The following is a 22,571-nucleotide window of genomic DNA, read 5'->3' as shown; positions in this document are numbered from 1 at the left end:
ACAGATAGAGAAAAGATTTGTAATAGTCATCTCCTCTGAATATCCACAGTGATCATCCTAGAAAATGATTACTCATTTGAGTTATCAATTGGGATAAAATGAGGGAAGTTTATGCAGCAATAGTGTGATTAAAAGAAAAAATGTACATTTTAATTGTTGTTATACAATCTCATCCCCGTTAGCTAAGTAAATACTGAAATGTCTTTAAATTCGGATCACCTAAGTTGGGGTTAATTATTTATAATGAGAAAAGGAACTATTACATACGAGGATTTTAAATAATACTCATGCTTAGATATCAAGCTGTGTACCTTTTTCCAAAGGTGCTCGTGAACATTGTTATTGGTCAAGGGAGCTATAACGACTCTACGGAGGACCTCATGTCCTGCAGTTTGACACTCCCTCAGAATTCAAAGGTAGGCATCCTAAATGTTTCACCAATAGGGACATTTCCTGAAATCTTCTCTTCAATACCAAGAAGAAAGTGGAATAAAAGGTAGGCTCACCCTCAGATAAAGACAGCTAGGGATTTGATGAAAACACCTAAGCCAGAGACTCGGCTGACTTTCATTCAAACTTCCAAATACCCACAGGGGATTACTACTTACACTGAGGATCCTAAATGAAACCGCAAACTAGACGGTCTGTTGACATTCCACGTCCCCTTCCGAATTCCTCTCTTTTCTTTTTCTAGACATGTAGCTTTGTTCTCTCATGGTGTCCACCACACGTCACAGCTTCTCGGCTTTCACGTTTCTACATCCTCCACCTTGTCACAGGTAAAGACCCCACTTCCTGAGGTTAAGGGCATAGATTCTGGCACTGAGCTCAACTGCTTTAAATTCCAGCTTCAAATGGCTGGAATAAGTTATGAACTGATCTATACCTGAAATTTTCAATCTGGAAACTAGAAATAACAACAGTACTTCCAATGGGTCCTAAGCTCAATTATGTATTAAAATAACTTATAGCACAGGGACTTAATTATCCAAAACGTCAACCTCATTGTAAAAGAACTTATTAACCCAAAGAAATCTCTGAGAGAATGCAAAGTAAAAATTCGTTTTATCAGTGAATCCTAGTTCTATGACTAACACCATGTTAAAACTTATCTGAGGCACTTCTGAGTTTCTCAAGAGTAAAATCTGCAATGTGTGGAATGAAGATCCTGAGCATCAATTATTTATCACCACTGCAAGTTTCGTAAGTGGGACCCACTATACGTAATATAAAAACAATGAGTTTTTACATGACTGAGCACTTGTGAGCTATAAAGTAAGACTATCCCAAAGTAGAGAGCCTTTTATGTGCTTCCAACACAGAGGTCATGTTATTTGGTTACTGCTGATTCATTTAGTAAGAACTTCGTCTTCTTGGGGTTCTCTACTATTTCATGGTGACTTCACTCAAAGAAAAAATTCGACTACCATACTTACTTTGAAACTTATTTCTTAAATTCCCTGTAATGTCATATTTGCCAAATCCAGTGACCATTCTTCAGCACCATTCTATCAGACCTCACAGCAGCATTGGATAGATTTATTAAACTACGCTTGGTATTTTCTCCAAGTGTTTGGCCTGCACTTTTCTGACACTCATTCAGCTCACTCTTTATTAGACTACTTTGTTGGCTTATCTTTCTCAGCCCATCTTTCAAATATACACATTTCCTAAAGTGTTGTCATTGACTTTTCTTTTTATTCTATTCCTGAGTGATTCTGCCTCAGTCCATAGCTTCAACTGTCACTTTAATGCTGAAGGCTACTACCTTCATCTACTTTCCTGTAAGCCTGAGATTCACATCTTAGTTGGGGGCCCCTGGGTGGCTCGGTTGGTTAGGCGTCTGACTCTTGATTTCGGCTCATATCATGATCTCATGGTTCATGAGATTGAGTCCCGTGTCAGGCTTAGTGCTGACAGCAAGAAGACTGCTCGGGATTCTCTCCCTCTCTCACTACCCCTCCTCTGTTCTCTCTTTCACTCTCCCCTTCTCTCTCAAAAGATATAATAATAATAATAATAATAATAATAATAATGCACATTTCCAGTTATCTCCTAGCGATCCCCACATGGATATGCCATCAGTGCCCAAAACTCAGCTTGTTCAAAACAAGTTAACATTACTTCTCATATTTGTCCTTCTTCCTATAGCTATTATCAATGACTATCTAGAATATCCAGAATTTATGTCTTTGTTAATGCCTTGCCTGTTCTTGGAACTGTCAACACTAAACGCTTCTCTTGCTCCTTCTGGGTTTCTTGTTCCACTGCTTTAGACTCAGACTTTTAGGCCTTCCTTTGCTAGCTCAACCCCTAGAGTCCTCTCTTCTCTTTGTGTGATGAAGTTATAGGCCACCCCCCATCCATTACCAAGCCTCCTGAACCCTATTTTGGGATGGGAGTTGGCTTTTAATTGCTTGGGATGTGTCAGGTCGAATAAAATTTTCTATTGGTCTATATATTTAGTACTATCGGGGTAATATATTTTAAAATTAATTTAAATTTTTGCGTGTTTTCAGTTATTTTTAAAGCCAGATTTATGGAGGCCTACTGTCAGAAATTAAAATTCACACTATTTAGGTGCATCTATGACATTTGACAAATGGATGTAGCCATGCAACCTCACCACAATCAAGATACAGAGTATTTCTGTCACTGTAAAAAGTTCCCTGGGGTCACTTTGCTGTCAATACTCTCCCTACCAGCCCGAGGTAACCACTGAGCAGATTTCTGTCCAGCTTTTAATTGTTTTTTCAACTAAAGTTTCACTGGATCAAGGCATAGGAAAAAAATGTAACAAAGCTTTTAAAGGTGCACAGTTAAAATCTTGTGTTCGAGAACTTAATAATAATGTTCCTGAACAATTAAGATCTTAACACTAATAATACTTTCCAGAAGCCAGGAATTGTGCTAAGAGTTTTGCATGAATTATGATTATGTCACTTAACCAGTACAACTGTATGTGATAGTACTTTTGTCACAATTTTACTTATTGGAACATTTGTACAGGGCATAGAACTAGTAAGTGGCTGAGACTGGTCTGTTTTCCAAAATTTATAATCTGAAATACTTAGTCATGAAGTGACTCTCTCTCTCCTCTTTCTCTCTCTCTCTCGCACAAACACATACACACCCTTAACTCTTATTTAATGCTTTTGTTGCCCCAACATTCTTCCTTTTTAACATTTCCTCCTTTTTCTTATCTAATTGCATCATCTCCTCTTTGGGCTTTTTTTTTTTTTTTTTTCATACTTTAACTTATTTCCTTTTGACCCAAACTTAAACTACAATATAGTCATTTTTAGTCTTTAATCTTCTTTTTGGGGTTTCCTTCTGATTCTCATTCCTTTACTCTGAATTGGCCTATCAACCTCCTTCACATTCTTCATGACCTTATAACCTATAACCATGATCTCCCCATCAGTTATGTCACATAATTAATTAATCTAATCACTCTTACTTGTTACCATTTTCCTTGCCATTAAACTTTGCCTTTCCCACTCTTAGTTCTCTTTCTCATCCTTACTCTCATGTCCCATACCCCATCTCCTCAAGCCTTCATACAGGCTACTAGAAAGAAACTATCCTCTGTCAAATAACATCCTTCTCTTCAGTTGAACTGCAATCTAATTTAAATTCCCTTATGGGGCGCCTGGGTGGCGCAGTCGGTTAAGCGTCCGACTTCAGCCAGGTCACGATCTCGCGGTCCGTGAGTTTGAGCCCCGCGTCAGGCTCTGGGCTGATGGCTCGGAGCCTGGAGCCTGTTTCCGATTCTGTGTCTCCCTCTCTCTCTGCCCCTCCCCCGTTCATGCTCTGTCTCTCTCTGTCCCAAAAATAAATAAAAAATGTTGAAAAAAAAAATTTAAAAAAAAAATAAATTCCCTTAGCAATTATCTTCAATGTAGCATTATTCATGCCAACTTACCCTCTTTCATGTGAAACCTACTTATCTTTCATGCCAACACTTTTATATTACGATGGTTTTATTATAGATATAAAAGTATAGAGCTTTAAGTGAGCAAAGAGGAAGAAAATGATCTGAAAACAATCATACTTTATTTTTAACCATGAGCCAATGAATACTTAGTATTGTGTGCAAGTTAATACTAAATAACTTGATTACTAACTTATTACATATAATCCTTTCCTTTCAACTCAAATGATTTAAAAGTATTTTAATCCTAACTTTCTCATTCAGTTATACTTTGTTCATCTCCCTGCAAATCTTCAATATTTAAAACTCTTCCGTCCATCACTGACACTTAAATGTCTTCTCAGGGAAAAAAAAAAAAAAGTATAGCAAAAATTATTCTCTTCTTCTGAACTTTAAATGCCCTGACTTTATCTTCTGATTCTTGATCTTAGTTGTGTATCTCCTGGCTCCTTTCATACTTTGTTTCTTCTTACTCTTCTGTTTTAGTTCAAAATCACCTCTTCAGAAAGACTTCCTGGATCCCTCCATCAAAAATATATGCCTTCCCACCCCAGCTGTGCTAAGCACAGAGGGTTTTAAATAATAGAATTATAACAATCTAAACTTACCTTGTTTAGTGACTATTAGCTCTCCCAAGAGTATAATTTCCATGATGGGAGAGACCTGTTATGCCCCCAGCACCTAGAATAGGCCTGGTATATGAAAATGTTTAGTAGATACTTGTTGAACAAATGAATTTTTCAGATGTGAAATACTTTTATAACACTAGAGTAAGAATTTCAGGAATAACTTCCTTTATATAAGCATATATGGTAGAGGACACTTTAATATGTCGTTATGATACCTAGAGAATGATTTGAGTCTAACATAGTCAAGCTGACAGATTATTGGGCTATTTTACAGAGATTTTAATAGTCTCTGCTTAGGAATTTTATTCCTGTTTTATTTTTATTCTTATTTTAAATAATGACTCAATTTTATTATTCATTATTTACATTATACATATGTCTGAAAAATGAAATCTTTTTCATTTTTGATTTAGTATATGAAATTTAGATTTCATAACTTGATTTAGTAGTAATAATTAATAGGAAATATCATCTTTTTACTTTCTAGTATGTTGAAAATTCTGTCACAAGTTCCTTACATATATTATCGCTTTCAATTTTTTTCAAATTACAAAAAAAAATCAAAATAAGTGCTTGTAATTTCTGTTAATAGCATTATTCAGTTAAATGGTTGCATACGCATTCATTATTCAACATTCATGGTAACATCCTTTTCGCTGCTACAAATAATGCCTTAGTGAAACTTTCGTACATATATTTTTATCTGAGCTCATTTCCAACAGAGCAGAAGTCTGTAAATATTTTTAAGGCTCTTGATTTCTATTGAAAAATTACTTTTTAGGAAGATTATAGTAAATTATGCTGCCACTCTTATATCACACTCTCACCAGCATTAAAGCATTGTTTTCAAAATAGGTGAAACATAGTATCTCATTTTTAAGTTATCTATTTGGTTATGATTGGAATAAAATGTGGGATTTTTTGGAATAAATTTTTTTTTATACATTTACTGTCCACTAAATTTCCTGTTTGGTGAAACGTCTGTACGTCTTCTGCCCATTTTTCTGTTAGAGTTTTACAGAGTACATAGTTTATTTGTCAAAGTGATTCAGGCATTAAGGCTCTTAATACTCCGAGTTGCTGCAAATATGTTTCCCAGTGTGCTGTTTGCCTTCTAATTTGTTTATGCTGATTTTAATCTTCTGAAGTTTATACCTGCCAAGGTATAACTTGACTTGTAGTCAAGTCTCTCTTTTTAAATTTCATTACTTTTATTTTTAGAAAGGCTTTCTCTTTTCAGAGAAAAACTTTTTCATGATTTTATTAAAATATAATTAACCCTTTAATCTAACTGCAGCCCAGAGTTATATCCCTAGTGAGTGACAGAACCCGGATAAGAATTGAGACTATCTGATTTCAGTGTTCACGCTTTCTACCCAACTCTGTTGTCCCAGAAATGGTAACGCTCAACAGTACAGTTGCAGCGGTTCTGATGCCCAGGTCTGTATGACAGCTACGTCCTAAACTAGAAGTCACAAACTCGTATATTTGTAATGCATATAACAAAAATAATTCTGTATTATAGACTGGATGACTAAAATGCCTGGGCTTCACTACACTTGACTCAAAATAAAAATTCTGGTTTCTAGTGTATTTCATAAAACAATTAAAAAAATAGCTTCACTTACATCATGCTTACAATGTACCGGACACAGTTTTTAAGTAACTTACAGTTTATATATTAATAAATTTAATACATACAATAACCCTTTGATACGGTATTATTATCTCTGTCTTAGAGAAGGGGTATCTGAGGAATCTACAAAGAGTAACTTTCTCAGGATCACGCAGCACAGGAGCGGTGGTGCTGATCGGGGAGTGTAGTTCCAGAATCTGTGCTCTAATACTGCTTCTCAGACTAACGTTTCTTACAGGAACACATATTTTCCCCAATAACTGAAATTTTCAGAAAAGAGAGTTAAGGTAGACAATAGGCCAAGGTAAAATAGAATGCTAAGGTATTTAGAGTGCACGAATAATGCTTTGAGAATTCAGCAGTAACTTCTTAAATTCAGGATGTATCTTCCAAGGCAGATGGAATTTTACATCCATAAAGCATTAAAAAACAGTGCATTCCAAACCTCAATTTAAGTGAGATAGCTGAAACCCAAAGATCTCCAATTACGTGTCGAGGATCACACAGCTCAGTGGAAAGACCGAAGCTAAAACTAGGTCTCTTGACTCCTGTTCAAATCTTCTTTCCAATTTCCCTCCCACCACCCGAGCAAGAACTACTCAGACCATTCTTATTTCACGTTTGGGCATTCCAACCATTTCACGTTTCAACAACTTTCTTAACTCTCTTCTTTTATATTTGACTATTTATAGGCTTTAGAAAATTAGTCTTAGTATTATGCTTTATTAATAGGAGTTTTCACATAAGATGTGATATGTTTTTATATATATGCACATATACAGGCACCTATGTCATTTCATTTGATTTTTTTTTTTTTTGGTTAAAATATCACAATATTACTTAATAAAATGTTAAACCTAAACTTACATAAAACATTCCAGGCTGCTGTGTCTAGAGTACTGATCATACAGTTGACACTCCATGCCTCTTTAGAAACTGATTTACATTTTTTTTAATGTTTATTTATTTATTTTGGGGGAGAGTGAAAGGGGGTAGGGGCAGAGAGAGAGAGGAGAGAGAGAACCCCAAGCAGGCTCCAAGCTAATAGTGTGGAGCCTGACGTGAGGGGTGGGGCTCGATCCCATGAATCAGGACATCATGACCTGAGCCGAAATCAAGACTCAGATGCTTAATTAACTGAGCCACGCAGGCACCCTGATTTACATTTTATGGCACAATTTCAGTCTACTAGAGAGTTATGTTTTGCATGACTGAGCAAACCTTAAATATCTATATCTTAGACTTTCATCAATAATACCGAGTCCATTAAATGTAGGTAGGATACAATCAATGCACAAAAAGTACCTAAAAATGGGTAGAATGTGAGTGTAATGATAAGACTGATAATGAATCAATGACTGAAAGATTCAGGGAAATTTCAGTAACAGCTTATATGTGTGCTTATATGTGTACCTATTTATAGATTTATTAAATTTCCCCCACAATTAATGTTACTTCTCTTTCCCTTTTAAGATATAACACAAGTAGAACAAGATGTCAAGTGAAAGCACATGGCATTTAAAACATGTCATATATGCCATGCAAATGTGAAAACAATTAAAATGAAGGTTTGCAATAATATATCTCAATGGGCAACATTCAGAATAATCACAGAAATAAAACAAAAAAGAGAAACTGTTTTCATGCTAAAAATAATACTGTAATTGTGTTAATTTTGATAAACTTACCTTAGCTAACCCTAACAGGAAGTGAAGTAATAATTTTATTAAGAATTATAGAATACTGGGGCGCCTGGGTGGCTCAGTCGGTTGAGCGGCGGACTTCGGCTCAGGTCATGATCTCACAGTCCGTGAGTTCGAGCCCAGCGTCGGGCTCTGTGCTGACAGCTCAGAGCCTGAAGCCTGTTTCAGATTCTGTGTCTCCCTCTCTCTGACCCTCCCCCATTCATGCTCTGTCTCTCTCTGTCTCAAAGATGGATAAACGTTTAAAAAAATTTTTTTAAGAATTATAGAATACTAACTGAACTTATTGTAGAAATCACTTCACAATTTATACATATTCAAATCAGTGTGCTGTATATCTCAAAGGTATACAATGTTTGTTTATTTAAGTAATCTCCATGTAACCTAGGGCTTGAACTCAACGACCCAGAGATCAAGAGTCCCGTGCTCCCCCAACAGCCAGTCAGGCACCACCTCAAACTAATCCAATATTATATGTCGATTATATCTCAAAAGAATTGGAAAGTTTTTTAAAAAATTAAAAATAAATTTTTAAAAATTAGAAACGAATTATAATCACAATGCAAAGTATGTGTTAGTTATTCCCAATTGTGTTTTTATTAAGAAGCGCTTAAAATCTATTCAACTTGAACTGTTAAGCTTTTCAAATTAACATTAAGACCTGGCAGACCAATGGGCCAGTCTGAAATCGTATTTTTTTAACATATTTTCTAAAACTTTTGATGTAGCACAGAACCAATTATAATAATGTAATAACTGGCTAACATAATAATGTAATAATTGGTATTATAATATAATAATTTACCTAAGGAATTAGTAAGAAATATGGCTGAAAAAACATTTGTTGTTTTTGAGATCTCCTTAGGAGTAAAACATATATTACACAAGCACTAAGACTGCTAGATGCCCTAGACCAGCTCTGGAAGTAATTCTGGCAAGATGTGTAGTTCACACTTGAATTTAAAAACATGAGCAGATGCTATTTTATGGAACTTACCAAATAGTATTTTTTAAATCTCTTTTGTATCATTAGCTCTCTTTCAAATGGTCTCTAAGATCTGTTTTACAATTATCTAAAAAAGTACAATTGTCATATGAATTTTTTTAAGTTTACTTATTTATTTTGGGGGGGGGGGAGAGAGAGAGAGAGAGAGAGAGAGAGAGAGAGAGAGAGAGAGAGAATCCCAAGCAGTCTCCACGTTGTCAGCGTGAAGCCCGATGTGGGGCTTGAACTCTCAAAGCCTGAGATCATGACTTGAACCAAAGTTGGACACTTAACACACTGAACCACTCAGGTGCCCTATCATATAAAATTCCTCAAGAGTTAAGAAGAAAAGTGTAAACCCTAATAAAACTTGCTCTTCTCATTTAAAAGAAACCTGATTTTTATCTGCCAAGGGCTAAACTTAGTGAGTATTTCCTGCTTCAAAATGTGTGATCAAACTCCATTCCTTCATTCACTGTGTAGAATTATATTGCAATGACTATACTTGGACCTATAATAGAAATAAAGGTCCTTCGACTACGGTATAAAATGCAAAACACACGCTTCAACTTAATATGTCAGGAAAATGACTGGCCTTACGAAATTATTTTCCATCACATTTTGGCTCAAAGTATTAATAGGTGGTATTGATTGAGAAAAATAATCAACTTACATATTCATTAAAGATGTGATGATAGTTTAATATACTACATTCTATTGGTCACAGTCTCGAGTCAGTTTTTGAAAAGCTTTAACTTCATCTAACTTTTATTAAACAATTGGAAATCCATCTGAGTTGCTTGTTACAAAATTTACTGTTCTCTCTTCTAAAATTGCCTCCTTTTTCTCTGAAGCTCTCATTACCATCTCTATCATTCTTTACTCTCATTTTGTTCTGGACGGGAATGCACTGGTCCTCATTTTTCTTTAGGCTTTGGAGAGTTTGTGGAATCCTTTATTCAGTGCTAGCGAATACAGATCAAGTCCCCACTTACAGTGTTGAGAGTCTACAGCTGAGAAATCTCACTCCAGCTTCCTCCCACCAGAACGAAAGGAAGGATTAATAGCTACAACTGCAGTTTTAAAGTCTGTGCTAAGAAAGACTTCAAATTATGTTTAGATAAAAATTAAAAGTAACTTAGGACATGAGATTCGAACCAAGAACATTCGCTTTCCTCTGTAAATTTTATCCATTCCACATATGTCCTAGATAGTATTTTTTTTTCCTAAGAAAAATTGCTTCCATCACCAATCTTCTCCTCTTCCTAATTTTCAAACTCCCTCAACAAAGTACTTTTACCTTTATGCATCACATAGAGATTCCTTTGTTCAAGCTGTTGAATTCCCCCTCCCAAAGCTTAGCCTAAGGTCTTTCTTTTTCTTCGTGTTTTCTCCCCTACCGTATTCAGTAGTTCGTTTCTTCCCTATCCTACCATCTATTCTTAACATTTTCCAATCTGTACTGTCAACCACACCTATCCTGAGCTTCCTTCTCCACTTCTTCCTGCATCGCTGCCCACATCCTAAATCTTTTCCACTTGCGAATTCTGAACCCAGAAGCCTTTCATTAAATCTTATGCGTTCTCAGCCTCATCACAGAATGCTCATCTCACCTGTTAGCCTGAACAGAAAGCTGCCCCTTCAACAAGAACACTACCTGTCAGAAACAATTTGAGGAGAAACGGCTCAAAATCCTATACTTTAAGTAATAGGGAATCCTGGAAGTGGTACCAGCATTTTTCTATGTCTGCATTTCTCCTTTCACATGTTTACTTTTCTAATTCCATGTAACATTTATCGCTTTTATGTTCATACCATTATACTTTCTTGCTGTTCCTGTCTACTTCCGCCCTACCTTCCTTCACCCATTCTCTGTCACACTTAGGGCGTCAGTGGCTCTTCAATGCCTATATAAAAATTCTAACATCAAAGTTTGTTGCTTTCGGGGTGCCTGGGTGGCTCAGTTGGTTGAGCGACTGACTTGGGCTCAGGTCATGATCTCACTGCTCGTGAGTTCGAGCCCCGCGTCCGGCTCTGTGCTGACAGCTTGGAGCCTGGAGCCTGCTTCGGATTCTGTGTCTCCCTCTCTCTTCCGCCCCTCCCCCGCTCATGCTCTATCTGTCTCTCTCTCTCAAAAATAAACATTCAAAAAAATTAAAAAAAAAAAAAGTGTGTTGCTTTCCTTTCCTTTCCAAACTGTAGTCCAAGCCCCACTTCAGAAATTCACCCCCAGGATCAAACCCTGTATCTTTCTATTATTTGGAATTGTCTAACATCTGAAAATTCTAAGCATCACTAAATCAATCTCTGAAAATAACACTCTCCACTTGCCTCCATTAGCCTGAATATCTCTATAAATTCCAGTTCTTTCATTAAAGCCCTTCTTTCCCAGTTCATGGAAAACTCTGTATCTGAATGTGATTTAACTGCATGGCATGATTTCACGTGACCAGCATCTTCCCTAATCTCAGACATCACTTTAAACACTTTGCTTGCAGGCCACCCTCAACACCCTCATCCTTTTTCTTTCTCCTCTAACTGCCTGCAAACTTCCAACAATTTGTCTGAAGTGTGCTAATGAATTAATCACACGACCTTAAAGACCATCACGAATTTAAGTTCTTCACGTAAACTATCCTCCTTCTACATAATCTTTGGTGAACTCTCCCTTGTATCCTCCAGGATAGCTACTCTTCATTTTAACTTCCCCAAGCCATTATTAGGAAGCCTAGTCTACAGTCACCCTCATTCTTTTTTCTTTTAGATCTCTCTTTCCTTCTCTTCCATCTGGCTTCCACGGTCCACAACTTCACTAAAACCATTTACACAAACATTGTTATTGGTTAACATTTAACAATAGTTGCCCTTCTCTTGAATTTTTCTGATGAGTATATCCTTCTTGAAACACTTTCCTTTCTTGACCTCTGTTCTTTTCTAGATATCCCACTGTCTTTCAATGGTTCTTTTCATCATGGTTTTCTGGTTCTTGTTCTTCCCTCCTCTCCTTAAATGTAAAAAAAATGTTGGTAATCCCAGAATTTTGATTCTTGGCTCTCTTCTTATTCTTCATATACTTCTGGAAATTCCCTTCATTCCAATGGAATCAGTTAAATGCTGATTCCTTATTCTATGTCTCTAGCCCAGACTTCTCTGCTGAGTTCCAGACCCATACATTCAATCACTTCTAATAGATGTTTATACCTGAATATTCCAAAGGAATATCAAACTCAGTTCATCCTCACACTGAATTTTTAATTTTTTCCTAAGACTTTTCCAACCTATATTCCCTATCTTGATAAAATGTGCCCCCATTTACCTATACATTTCAGTTACCTGAAATTACTCCCCCTTTTCTTGCATCAGTAATATCCAATCAGTATGTAGGTCCTATAGGTTTCACATCTTTACTTTCTCTATTGATACCTTAAGTCACCCCATCATCATCTCTTCACTGATCTGTGAAACAGCCTCATAAATGATCTTTTTGTCTCTACTGCTCTTGTCCACTTTTTATATAGTTTCCAAAGTAATCTTTCTAGAAAAAAATATCCAATCTTGTTTCTCTCTTGCTTCACATGTGTCAATATCCTACATGTTCTTCAGAAACCCTCCCCTTCCCACTTTTGCCTAAATTTGTTTGAAGTCATTTTCCCTGAGATGTTGTCTACACATGAGGACAACATCTTTCTAGTTTTTAATGTTTAATTCGTACGTTATCTCTTCTAGGAAGTCTTTCTTGAACTAATATCCATACTTTCCAGGTGGAAATGATCACACCGTCCTTTGTGATTCCATTGTATTTCTACACATATAGATTTCTCACAGCACCTGTAATATTATTGCATTTACTCGTCAGATTCACTCTACAAAAAGCCTACGAGGATAGGGAGCTATTTCGTGTGTCCTGTTATTTCCAGCACCTAGAACAGTACCACATCACATGAGTTCAAGAAATGAGTGTTGAATGAACGTTCGAGATTTAGTTCAAGTGTTACTTTTGCCATAAAGTCTTTTCTGGCCATCTAGTTGAAACAGATTTTATTTGACTTTAGAGCTTTGCAGAACATATTGTTAGAATCATCCACACTGGCACCTAAACACAGCATGTTCCCCACATATTATAACTCCTCGGTGATATTGATAGCATGTGTAGGACATGTATTAGATCTTTAGTGTTCTCCGCAGTCTAGCACATTGCAGAACTCATGATAAAAATAAAATACTTTTAAAATTATGTAACATAAAGTTGAAAACAAGGTTTAAGTCTAAAATAAGTTGAAGAATGAAATACGATTAATCTGTTACTTTAATTTCAATGACTAAATACTGTATGCCTATATGTATGTACATATATACATATATTTGGATCTGGAGTTAGTTACCCAGTTATGGAAAAAATACATATACATATATGTACATATTATGTAAATATTAATCTTTTTCTTTTTTATCAATCTAATTGGAGCGGTTGCTGCTAACAGTTGAATGTACCACTACCTAAAATAAAAGTGCCTGCAAGATTTAACATTTTGTTATATTAGAGGAAAATGAAAAATTATGAAATGAATAAAAATAGTAAAGAATTTCTAAAACAAGTTACATAAATGAAAAAGTAACAAAGAAAAGCAGAAGAGACAGACCTGTATGTCTTCTCCTTGTGGAGTCCACTTCTTCTGTGATCACATCGTGTAATGGACAGACATAGACAAAGGAGATGGGTGTGAGTGGATGTACTCAAGAGGTAAAAAGTGACACTGAAGGAAAGGGCCCCAAATCATTTTGAGAAAGAATCCTGTACACAGTTGCAGGGAAGAAATAATAAAATACGTACCATATGCAAAAAAATTAAAAAATAATACGGAGGAATTGATGGAGAATTGGTTAAGCTATTATGGGTTAGCAGAATCAGAAAAATAAAGTTAGTGTAGAAATAAAGAGGATTCAAAAGTTTACAATTATTTATGGACAGCCCCAATCCTGAACACTGATGCTGAGGAAAGATACCATTAGTAAAAACAATGTTACTTGTATGACCATATTGTTCAAGACATTCCTGAGTCCATTTAAAATCTGTGAAAATGCTTTTAGGATTTTTAATTGTCACTTAAAGGAAATAATTTAACTGAATCAACTTTTAAAAGAACAATAAAATAGTTCCAACAGATTTCTATACCTTTCAACTATCCCAAATGCATGAGTGCACACATGAAAATAAAGTAGGGCTATCAGGCCAATGTTCCACGGAATTACTTCAGTACAGCAGAATATTATCATAAAAAATATTATGGAGAGTTATCAAGTAGAAAACTCAGTATAAAAGAGTAGCTGAAAGATATGGCTTTACTTAAATATTAAAAATTCCTAATAACCTTAAATTTCCACAAACTTTACTCGATCATATTCCCTTATAATACCTATTTATTCAGAAATTTATTACACACACCATATAACACATCATTGACAGCTCTATTTAAATTTGCCCATCAAAATCCAATATCTACCATGATAGATATGGCACACATTTTGGAAATACTTCCTTCTCCTCTACTAGTGAAGTTCAGAAGACATTTTACACAGTGATTGAGAGCAGGAGATATCTGCTAAACGCAGCATTCTAGGAAAAAATTTCTTCCAAAGATATTAGTGAGTTAGTATGATTGACACAGACAAACACTATAAATACAAAGCCAAAATCTATTTAATGGCATTCTTAGCTTTGAATCAGGTACCACAAAATTCTTAAATCAAAGCACTACATTCACTTCTGCAATAGTTATATCATAGTTTTTGAGTGACATATAGAAAAACGTATTCTATCAAAATATACTTCGCACATTGACATATTGAAATTATAACTCGTAAGAGGATTCTTTCCTGTAACAAACTTATCTCTTTTTCTGAAGAGTGAGAAAATGAAAACTTTCCACTAGGAAAAGATTGCTAAGATGACCAAATCTTGTTTTCTTAGGAAAAGGAGAAATTCTAGTATGAATTACAGAGAACTGAAAACGAATGACACATTTTGAAATTTAGTAATGTCATTTTTATTACTGTTTGAGCACATCTTTGATCTATTCAAAATTGGACACTAAATCTCATCATAATTGCATTACAAACCAGACTATGTTGAGAGGATTGACTATCCTCTTGAAATGTACGCCATACATTAATATGATATATGCCATATTTTGTTTTCCATACCTAGTCCACCCACTTCTCAAAGACAGAAAAATCAGAGATATACTAATAACATAGATTAATTCTGATTTTTATTATATCTTATTTCTCATATGTAAAATTTCTCTATATACATGTTTACCATACTATTAAAATAATTTCCTTGCATGTTAAAATGAAATTGATAGGACTTGGATGAAATGACCGTGTAGGTGAATTCCTTCTCTAAAATAAAAAGTTACTTATTTTTTTTTTTTTTGCAGAAAACATAGAAAAACAACATAAATGCAACTTCTTTCTCTACCCAGCATTTCCCTGTATCTTGAATTACTTTATAATGGCACTGAGGCAATGTTCTTCACGTTATATGGATTCAAAACATTCAAAATTCTTCTCAACTAATTCATCCATTAATTATAGAGAATAACTGAGGCAGACAGAGTTCGGTGACTTACCCAAGGTCACACAACAAGTTCAGTGGCAGAACCATAAATAGAACAGAGGTCTCCTGATTACCAGGTCAATTTTCTTTCTACTAGATGCTATATGACCCAATAAAAACATGTGAAATAAAAAGCCAAGCAAAGAAAAAACAAACAATCTTCTCATGGTGGCACCTGATTTGGACATTGTATTATATAGCATTTAATTGGAATATTTTTTAAAAGAGGTAAGTGCTATAATTATACAAGCAGTTCACTGATGCTTTCACTCTTATCAGGAATATGGCAACACCTAGCACCAATAATTTAATTTACAAAAATACAAAATTCATATTACATAAAAGGCTGAAAATGAAAGATTTGATAATGATCTCACTACTACCTGAAAGTGCCCATTTAATCACTTTTCCATCATTTATATGAATATGATCCATTAATAAATAGGTCATAACCATAATTATATTAAAAATCACTTAATTTTAATTAGCAGATAGAACATTCATTTAAATCATCTCAAAGTATAATTTACAGTTCCACAAAATATATTTTAAAAGTTTTTGACATTTTTGTCTTCCTTGTTATTAAAATTTGTATTACATATACTTTGTATTAAAACAGCTTCATTTTAAAAGAGAAACTTATAGTTCAACCTTATCATTTAAGCAGCTATGTCTTATTTAAATGGTAATAAACTGTAAATTCTTATTTCACATATACTATTAATGAATTGCAGACTTCAGTAAATCTTGAAGAAGTGGAGTACTGCCTCCACAGTTCCTATCTCCCTACTTTTCCTTTGATCATTACTATACCATAAACATTCTGCTCTTAGGTGCCATTTTAATGGCAGTTGTCATGAGAACTCTTTCTAAAGCTTCCTTTTATCAATAGCCAGTTAGATAGTAAGAAGTTAAGGATAGTAAAAGTATACTCTCTTTTATGTATCCATTACTGTCATAACTGTGTTTGGTTCATAGTTTTAAGCTTAGAAAGCTAAAGACTTTGTAGAGAGAATGTACAGTATTTTTTTTTTTTTGGTTCATTCCATCATATGAGCCAACAAAGAAGAAATAAAATATTTTCATGTATTATATTGAAATAGACACTTAAAAATATAATGAATACTTCATAAGCCCCATAAAACCATTTCTTCACTTAAGGTAAATTATTTTTGACAAATATTTTTCAATATAGGTGCATCAAAGTGTAAACTTGAAAAAGAATGGGGTTTTAATCAAGCAGAGTAATACAATATCTATCTATTTATCTATCTACATACCTACTAAAGTTGTCTGTATTTTAGTTCTGAAAATTTTTAAAAATCTACTAAAGATAAATACATAAAATAATTACTTTCATTAATTTATTTGGAAAAAAATTAAGTTCATAAGAATGAATGCGATGTCAAATTTTATGCAAAATTTTGTGCAAACCAAAAATTTTCCCTTGCCAATATAATGTATCAACTTTTATTATATTTTGACTTAATTACCTCAAGTTCAAAGAGAAATAATCATCTGTAATCAACTTAACTTAAAAAGGCATATATATGGGGCCTGTTTATACATAAATGCAGTTTTTACCGAGGGTGTACTTTGTTGATGGTTAAAGTTCTCATGGAACATCATATACCACAGACATAATATTGGTCCTATTATCAGATGTAATTGTACTTGAATAAACACGTGTCCTTCAGGAGTAAGCATTCTGTTAAAAAGATTCCTGGCAATCAAACAGAAGCCTCAGAACTTTAAGAGCATAATAGAACTTTCACTTAATTAAAAACTAATCAGTTATGAGGGCTTTTTAAAAGTCATAGTGTCTTAGAATGTCTCTTTGGGGTCAGGAGAGATACCTTTCAAAATGAAGCCTAAATAAGCAACTATTTAGTAGGAGAGCCTCAATGACGCAAAGGTCAGGATGGATCTAGAATATAAAAACAAAATGTTTACCAAGTTTACTGATTTCAAACTAAAACTGCTCCACTGTGACAAAATCTTGTTGAAAAATTCCTCAACCAAGTGATTTGAGTTTATTTTTTAAACTAATTATTACTTTCCATAGTTTTGTTAACAACCATAAAGTTATTGAACCCTTATAATAACTTCTACCTATTAAAATAAGCACGGTACAATATTTTACAATATTCTGCTGTTTTTAGAAGCTCACTAATAAAAATGTTTATCTTTTAAATGTCTTCGTTCTCATTCCTAGCTGTACTGTTTTTTTCTGATTCTGTCCTTGAGGTCTGACACATAATGCAGCTTTAAATACGGAAGAAAAATATGCCCAGAGTATGTATTGAGGGAGCTTAAAATAATTGACTTTCAAACTCCATCACACGATCATTAAAAAGACAGTCACTGAATTCCAGCTTGGCCTTATAAGCTTCTCTTTATGTTCAGAGGAAACTGATCCAACTTTAAGCACATGGAATGCATAAACCATGAAATTTTACTTTATCGATAGGAACATATAGTTGTTATCAAAGACGGCTATGTTTACATCTGAAGATATCATTAGTATTTAATTCTGAAATCCCATCAGTTGATGTGCGTTGTATAAAATATTTACTTAGTTTTTACATTACTTTTTTTTCTATCAAAAATAAAATATATTCATTCTACAACAATCCAGAAATTTCCAGTCTCTAATACTGCCCAAGAACACAGCCTTGATGCGATTTTCCAGATTAGATGGATTAGACTAGCATCTAACTAGAAGACTAATTTAGATTATTGATTTAGATGGAAAACATTGTTTCTACTATTAAGAAGTGTTAAAATATTAAAAAATAAAGGGAAGCAAAAGTCCCTAACATCAAAATACTCAAAAAATGTCAAGTATTAAATTCACTAACAAAATACAACTCTCAATATTTACTTTTCTTAAGATAAACTTCATGAAGCATAATTACAAAGGGAGAAGAAAAAAAAAAATCCCTACCTTCACCACAGTTACAGATCCATAAAGAATACAATATGGAGATATCCATGTTAGAAAAAATTAAAGGTTAATACATTAACTAAATCATATAATATTAAAACTAAGGGTTTATGCATACAAGATGCTATAGTATGTCGCAAAACACAACTTGCAAAATATTGTAACAGTAGCCCAACAAAGAAGTTCACTGTCCTCTACTTTCCCAGAGAAGCACAGACTTATTTTCCAGAGAAGAAACAGCAAAGTAAGTGGCACCATCATGGTTTCGGGGTAATTACAATAAAGGGAGCCAGGTCATTTCAAAATTTTCCTAGATATAGTATATTTTACACGTAGAGAATAACAAATCAAGGCAGGTAATCTTTTTATGAATAGTATCAATTAATTATCAAATGTTTCAGAAATCATTTAAAATTGTTATCTCAAAATACATTCTGAACTATTTAAGTCCAAGATCTTTAATTGGAGAAACTATATCAGTTCTAAAACATTCATTCAGTATGACTAACTAAAGTTAGCTTTACCACCAAAGTTTTTTGTCAGATGAGTTTAAGTAAAATATGAGATACAATATTTTATGTGAAATATGCTCTTTTCTCAGATACATTTCAATTACTATAAGAACAGATAACTCACAAAGTGAAAATAGACGAAAGTTTTTCAGTGTTTAATAATACTGCATTATTATAGATCACAGTATTCTAGTCTAGAATAAGATTGCTCATTGAAAAAATAAACAACAGATTTTCCATACTCAAAAAATCCTGACTTGTGTTAAGAATGTTTTATTAACTTTATGGCCTAAACAAAATCTAATCCACATTCTACATAAGGAAGATGTTGGTGATTTACACTAAACATTATCCATAAAACCTGAAGTTTAAAATCATTTGTATGATTTTTATATTTTATGCTCATAACTAAGATATTAATGTAATAAATATCATTATGTTTCCCAGGGACCTTCATCTATACTATCAATTAAGTAAGAGATATTGAATATATATCACCCCTTTGGCTGATAATCCCCTTAGGGCAGTCTAGTTTTTTGAGATGTCAAGATTTTTCTTTAAAAAAAAGATACTAATCCATAATACTTACAGTTCATCCAAATATTGGTTAATTTTCTAGCCTACATAATGCCATGTATTCCTCTGGTTCTATAGTCTTGGATTTAAAATAAAAATTGCAAATGACTTTTTTACATTGTTAGTATACATCCTAAAAATGAAAAAATTTCCAGGTATTATTCTTGCCCAGACTTTCATAAAACAGCAACAAAAAATATAACAATACAGGCTATTGATACATAGCTGACTTTGCATCTCAGATTTGGGTTCAAGCCTTTACAAAATTTTTCTAATACCACAAGTTTACTACAATAGTCTTCTGATGAAGAATCTTTAACAATTAATGGAAGATGGTATCAGATTTTACTGAATGAAAATGATATATTAAACACTGAGTACAATCAATAGATTATTAGCATCATAGATGTATTTAAATATAAAATAAAGGATGACTCCAAACATACGTTCCGTACAGCTCATGCTCAAAACATGTCACTGAAATGTAATTGGCCCCACCTGATATCCCACTACTTTCCTCTCATGCCATCACTTCAAAGTTTCAATAATTGAAAAATATTCTTTACATATCCTACCTTATTTATAGAAACAAACAAAAATATTTAAGGACACTAACATTTAGCAGTGTTTACTGCCTTAGCATTCCACATACTTACTCATGACATGTAGGGTGTGAATTTCCAGGACCAGTTTGAATTTCCCAGTAAATAGGAAAATGCACAATTGCCAACAATAGATAACTCTATATAAACATTTTATCATGACGTCAAAGCAAGAACTCTAACTACGTTAATTTTCCTGTACTACACATGAAGTTTATATTCAATTAGGAGACTAAAGGGATAAAAAAAAAATATATGCTATATGTGAGAATATACAAATTAATAATATTTAGAGGGCATTTAAAAATTTTGTTTGTGAGCTTTAAAAAAAATTTTTTTAGCTAAACATTGCATTGCTTCATGACTTTAATATTCAACATAATTTATTTGCATAGATATATAGGGCCACAAATCTATTTATGTAATCAGAATGATGGCAAAGGAGACAAATAAATAATAGTTTATGACCAAGGATAACTCATATCACATAATATAGCAAGGGAAGAGTTTTACAGTAATCATTAATTTTACACTGTTTACCTTTGAATCCCATTAAGTATATTAAGATAATTACTACCCAAATAAACTGTGATTCTTAATTGAAAATTTGAAAAAGAGAAAGATATTTTTCTTACAACTTATAAATATATTTAGATTCCTAAAGTAAATTCCAGTTTATTTTACTAAATTTTCAGTATGTGTTTTACTAAAAGATAATTCACAGACTAAGCCATTTTGGCTTTCTTTCCGGACTTAGGTAACATACTACTTTTTCTTGAAGCAGCCTATTCTCCTTAACAGCACTATCACAACTGTGGTAACTTAATCATTAGTATTATTACTTTTCATTTATGTATTTTTGCCAGAATATAAACTCTATGAGGGCAATTGCTGTATCCATGTTGTTTATGCCAATAACTCAGTGCCAACCACAATGCCTGGCATACAACAGAATAGCAGTGAATACTCACAAATAAGTTAGTTTAATTTATACACTGACATAGTTTAAAGGCTAAATGTTTGAGACCTAAGATGAACTAAGTCACCATTTAAAAATACATTAACACTGTTACTATAGACACAGTCATTTTAATGATAATATCACTATCAAAAACGCCATTTACGTCCTAAAATTTTGAATGAAATTTTCAATGTGTACTCTCATCCAATTACTGATTAAAACTAGGACTGATTATTCAGTTTATTGATTCCCTCTGCCTTTTACTCCTGGTTCAAGTTTTTGTTTTCTACTTAGTTATATAATAATACTTCTCCAAATAAGAAAAGAAAGAGAGGAAAATAAAACCGCTTTATTTCAATTCATTCATAGAAATAATGGACTGAAGAGACTACTGAATTCACACAATACACTACCATTCCTTATTGTAGCAATATTTTTAGCTGCAAAAGTTGTAAGTAAGTCATTGCCAATATCTGGTTTAATGTCTTGACAGTATCATTGGAGCTTTGTACAGTACTTTTTAAGGATGCAAATAATACCTCTCCATTATTAAGGTAATTTAATTAAGTATATTTGTATCTGATTATATATTATATTTAATTATATATTAAATTTAATAAATTTAATAAATAAATATATTATATTTAATTATATATTGTGATACCTTTCCATTAAGGTACTTCAATTTGGGTCAAAACAGCCAAATATATAAATGGCCATTTGTGTTTAAATTAGTCAATTCTTCTCCTATACAAATAATCTTGATGACAAAAAATCTGTTTTTTCCAAACTATGTAGAAATCATTTTCTAAACAAATCTTGAAATAAAGTGCTCACCATTCTAATTAAATAGGTTCTACGCACTATGAAGTTCACACCAAAATGAGAAAAAGGAGGTACGAGAAGCACACACATATTTAAAAAGCATGAAATGCAATGCTTACAGCCTCATGCTTTCAGTGGTTTTCCAAACCCTGACAAACCTGACTCAGACTGGTGCTTCTTTTTCGGCAATGATTTGTCATTGCTTATTGTACCATTCACCTTTTTCTGGTCTTCCCATGTGACTTCTAGTATAAATCAAAAAACAATAATCAGACCTTGTCGGAAGTATAGAGCATGTGTGCAAAAAGAGCCTAAAAATACTTCAGGAATATAATTATTTTTTAGACTTCTCCCCCTATGCTTTTCCATAAACTCTTAGTAATATGTAGTTGATGTTTTAGATACAGGAATGTGACATTTGAATTTTTTTTTTTATTTCAAAATCCAGAGCACCAAAATTTATTCCAGTAAATTCCAAAACATATTTTCAATAAAAATCGATCGGGGCCAAAATATGAAAAAAAACTATAATTAAAATGGTTTGGCAAACAAAGGTTTTTTTCCTTGGCTGATATTAAATAACGTTAATTTCTTTTAGAAACAAATGTTTTGCTAACCATTGTTATTATGGTGAAATAAAAT

The 22,571-nt window shown here is 33.4% G+C and overlaps 1 protein-coding gene across 49 annotated transcripts in view; it reads right to left on the bottom strand.

Moving 5' to 3' along the window:
- RIMS2 (regulating synaptic membrane exocytosis 2) overlaps positions 1-22,571 on the bottom strand; it is a 612,947-nt gene that overhangs the window by 162,966 nt on the left and 427,410 nt on the right. For 26 of the 49 annotated variants that reach the window (XM_058698768.1, XM_058698770.1, XM_058698778.1 and 23 more), the window contains one exon: positions 13,528-13,560. The exons of 20 other annotated variants lie outside the window; for them this stretch is intronic. In XM_058698768.1, coding sequence (XP_058554751.1) covers positions 13,528-13,560 — 33 coding nt within the window. The remainder of the gene's footprint in view (positions 1-13,527; positions 13,561-22,571) is intronic. 3 more of the 49 variants (XM_058698755.1, XM_058698760.1, XM_058698789.1) reach the window with 1 other exon arrangement.

The sequence above is a fragment of the Neofelis nebulosa genome, chromosome 14 (genome assembly GCF_028018385.1).
Source record: "Neofelis nebulosa isolate mNeoNeb1 chromosome 14, mNeoNeb1.pri, whole genome shotgun sequence".
NCBI classification, from domain to species: domain Eukaryota; kingdom Metazoa; phylum Chordata; class Mammalia; order Carnivora; family Felidae; genus Neofelis; species Neofelis nebulosa.
The sequence above is the reverse complement of the archived record's forward strand: the minus strand, read 5'-3'. Positions and strand labels throughout refer to the sequence as shown.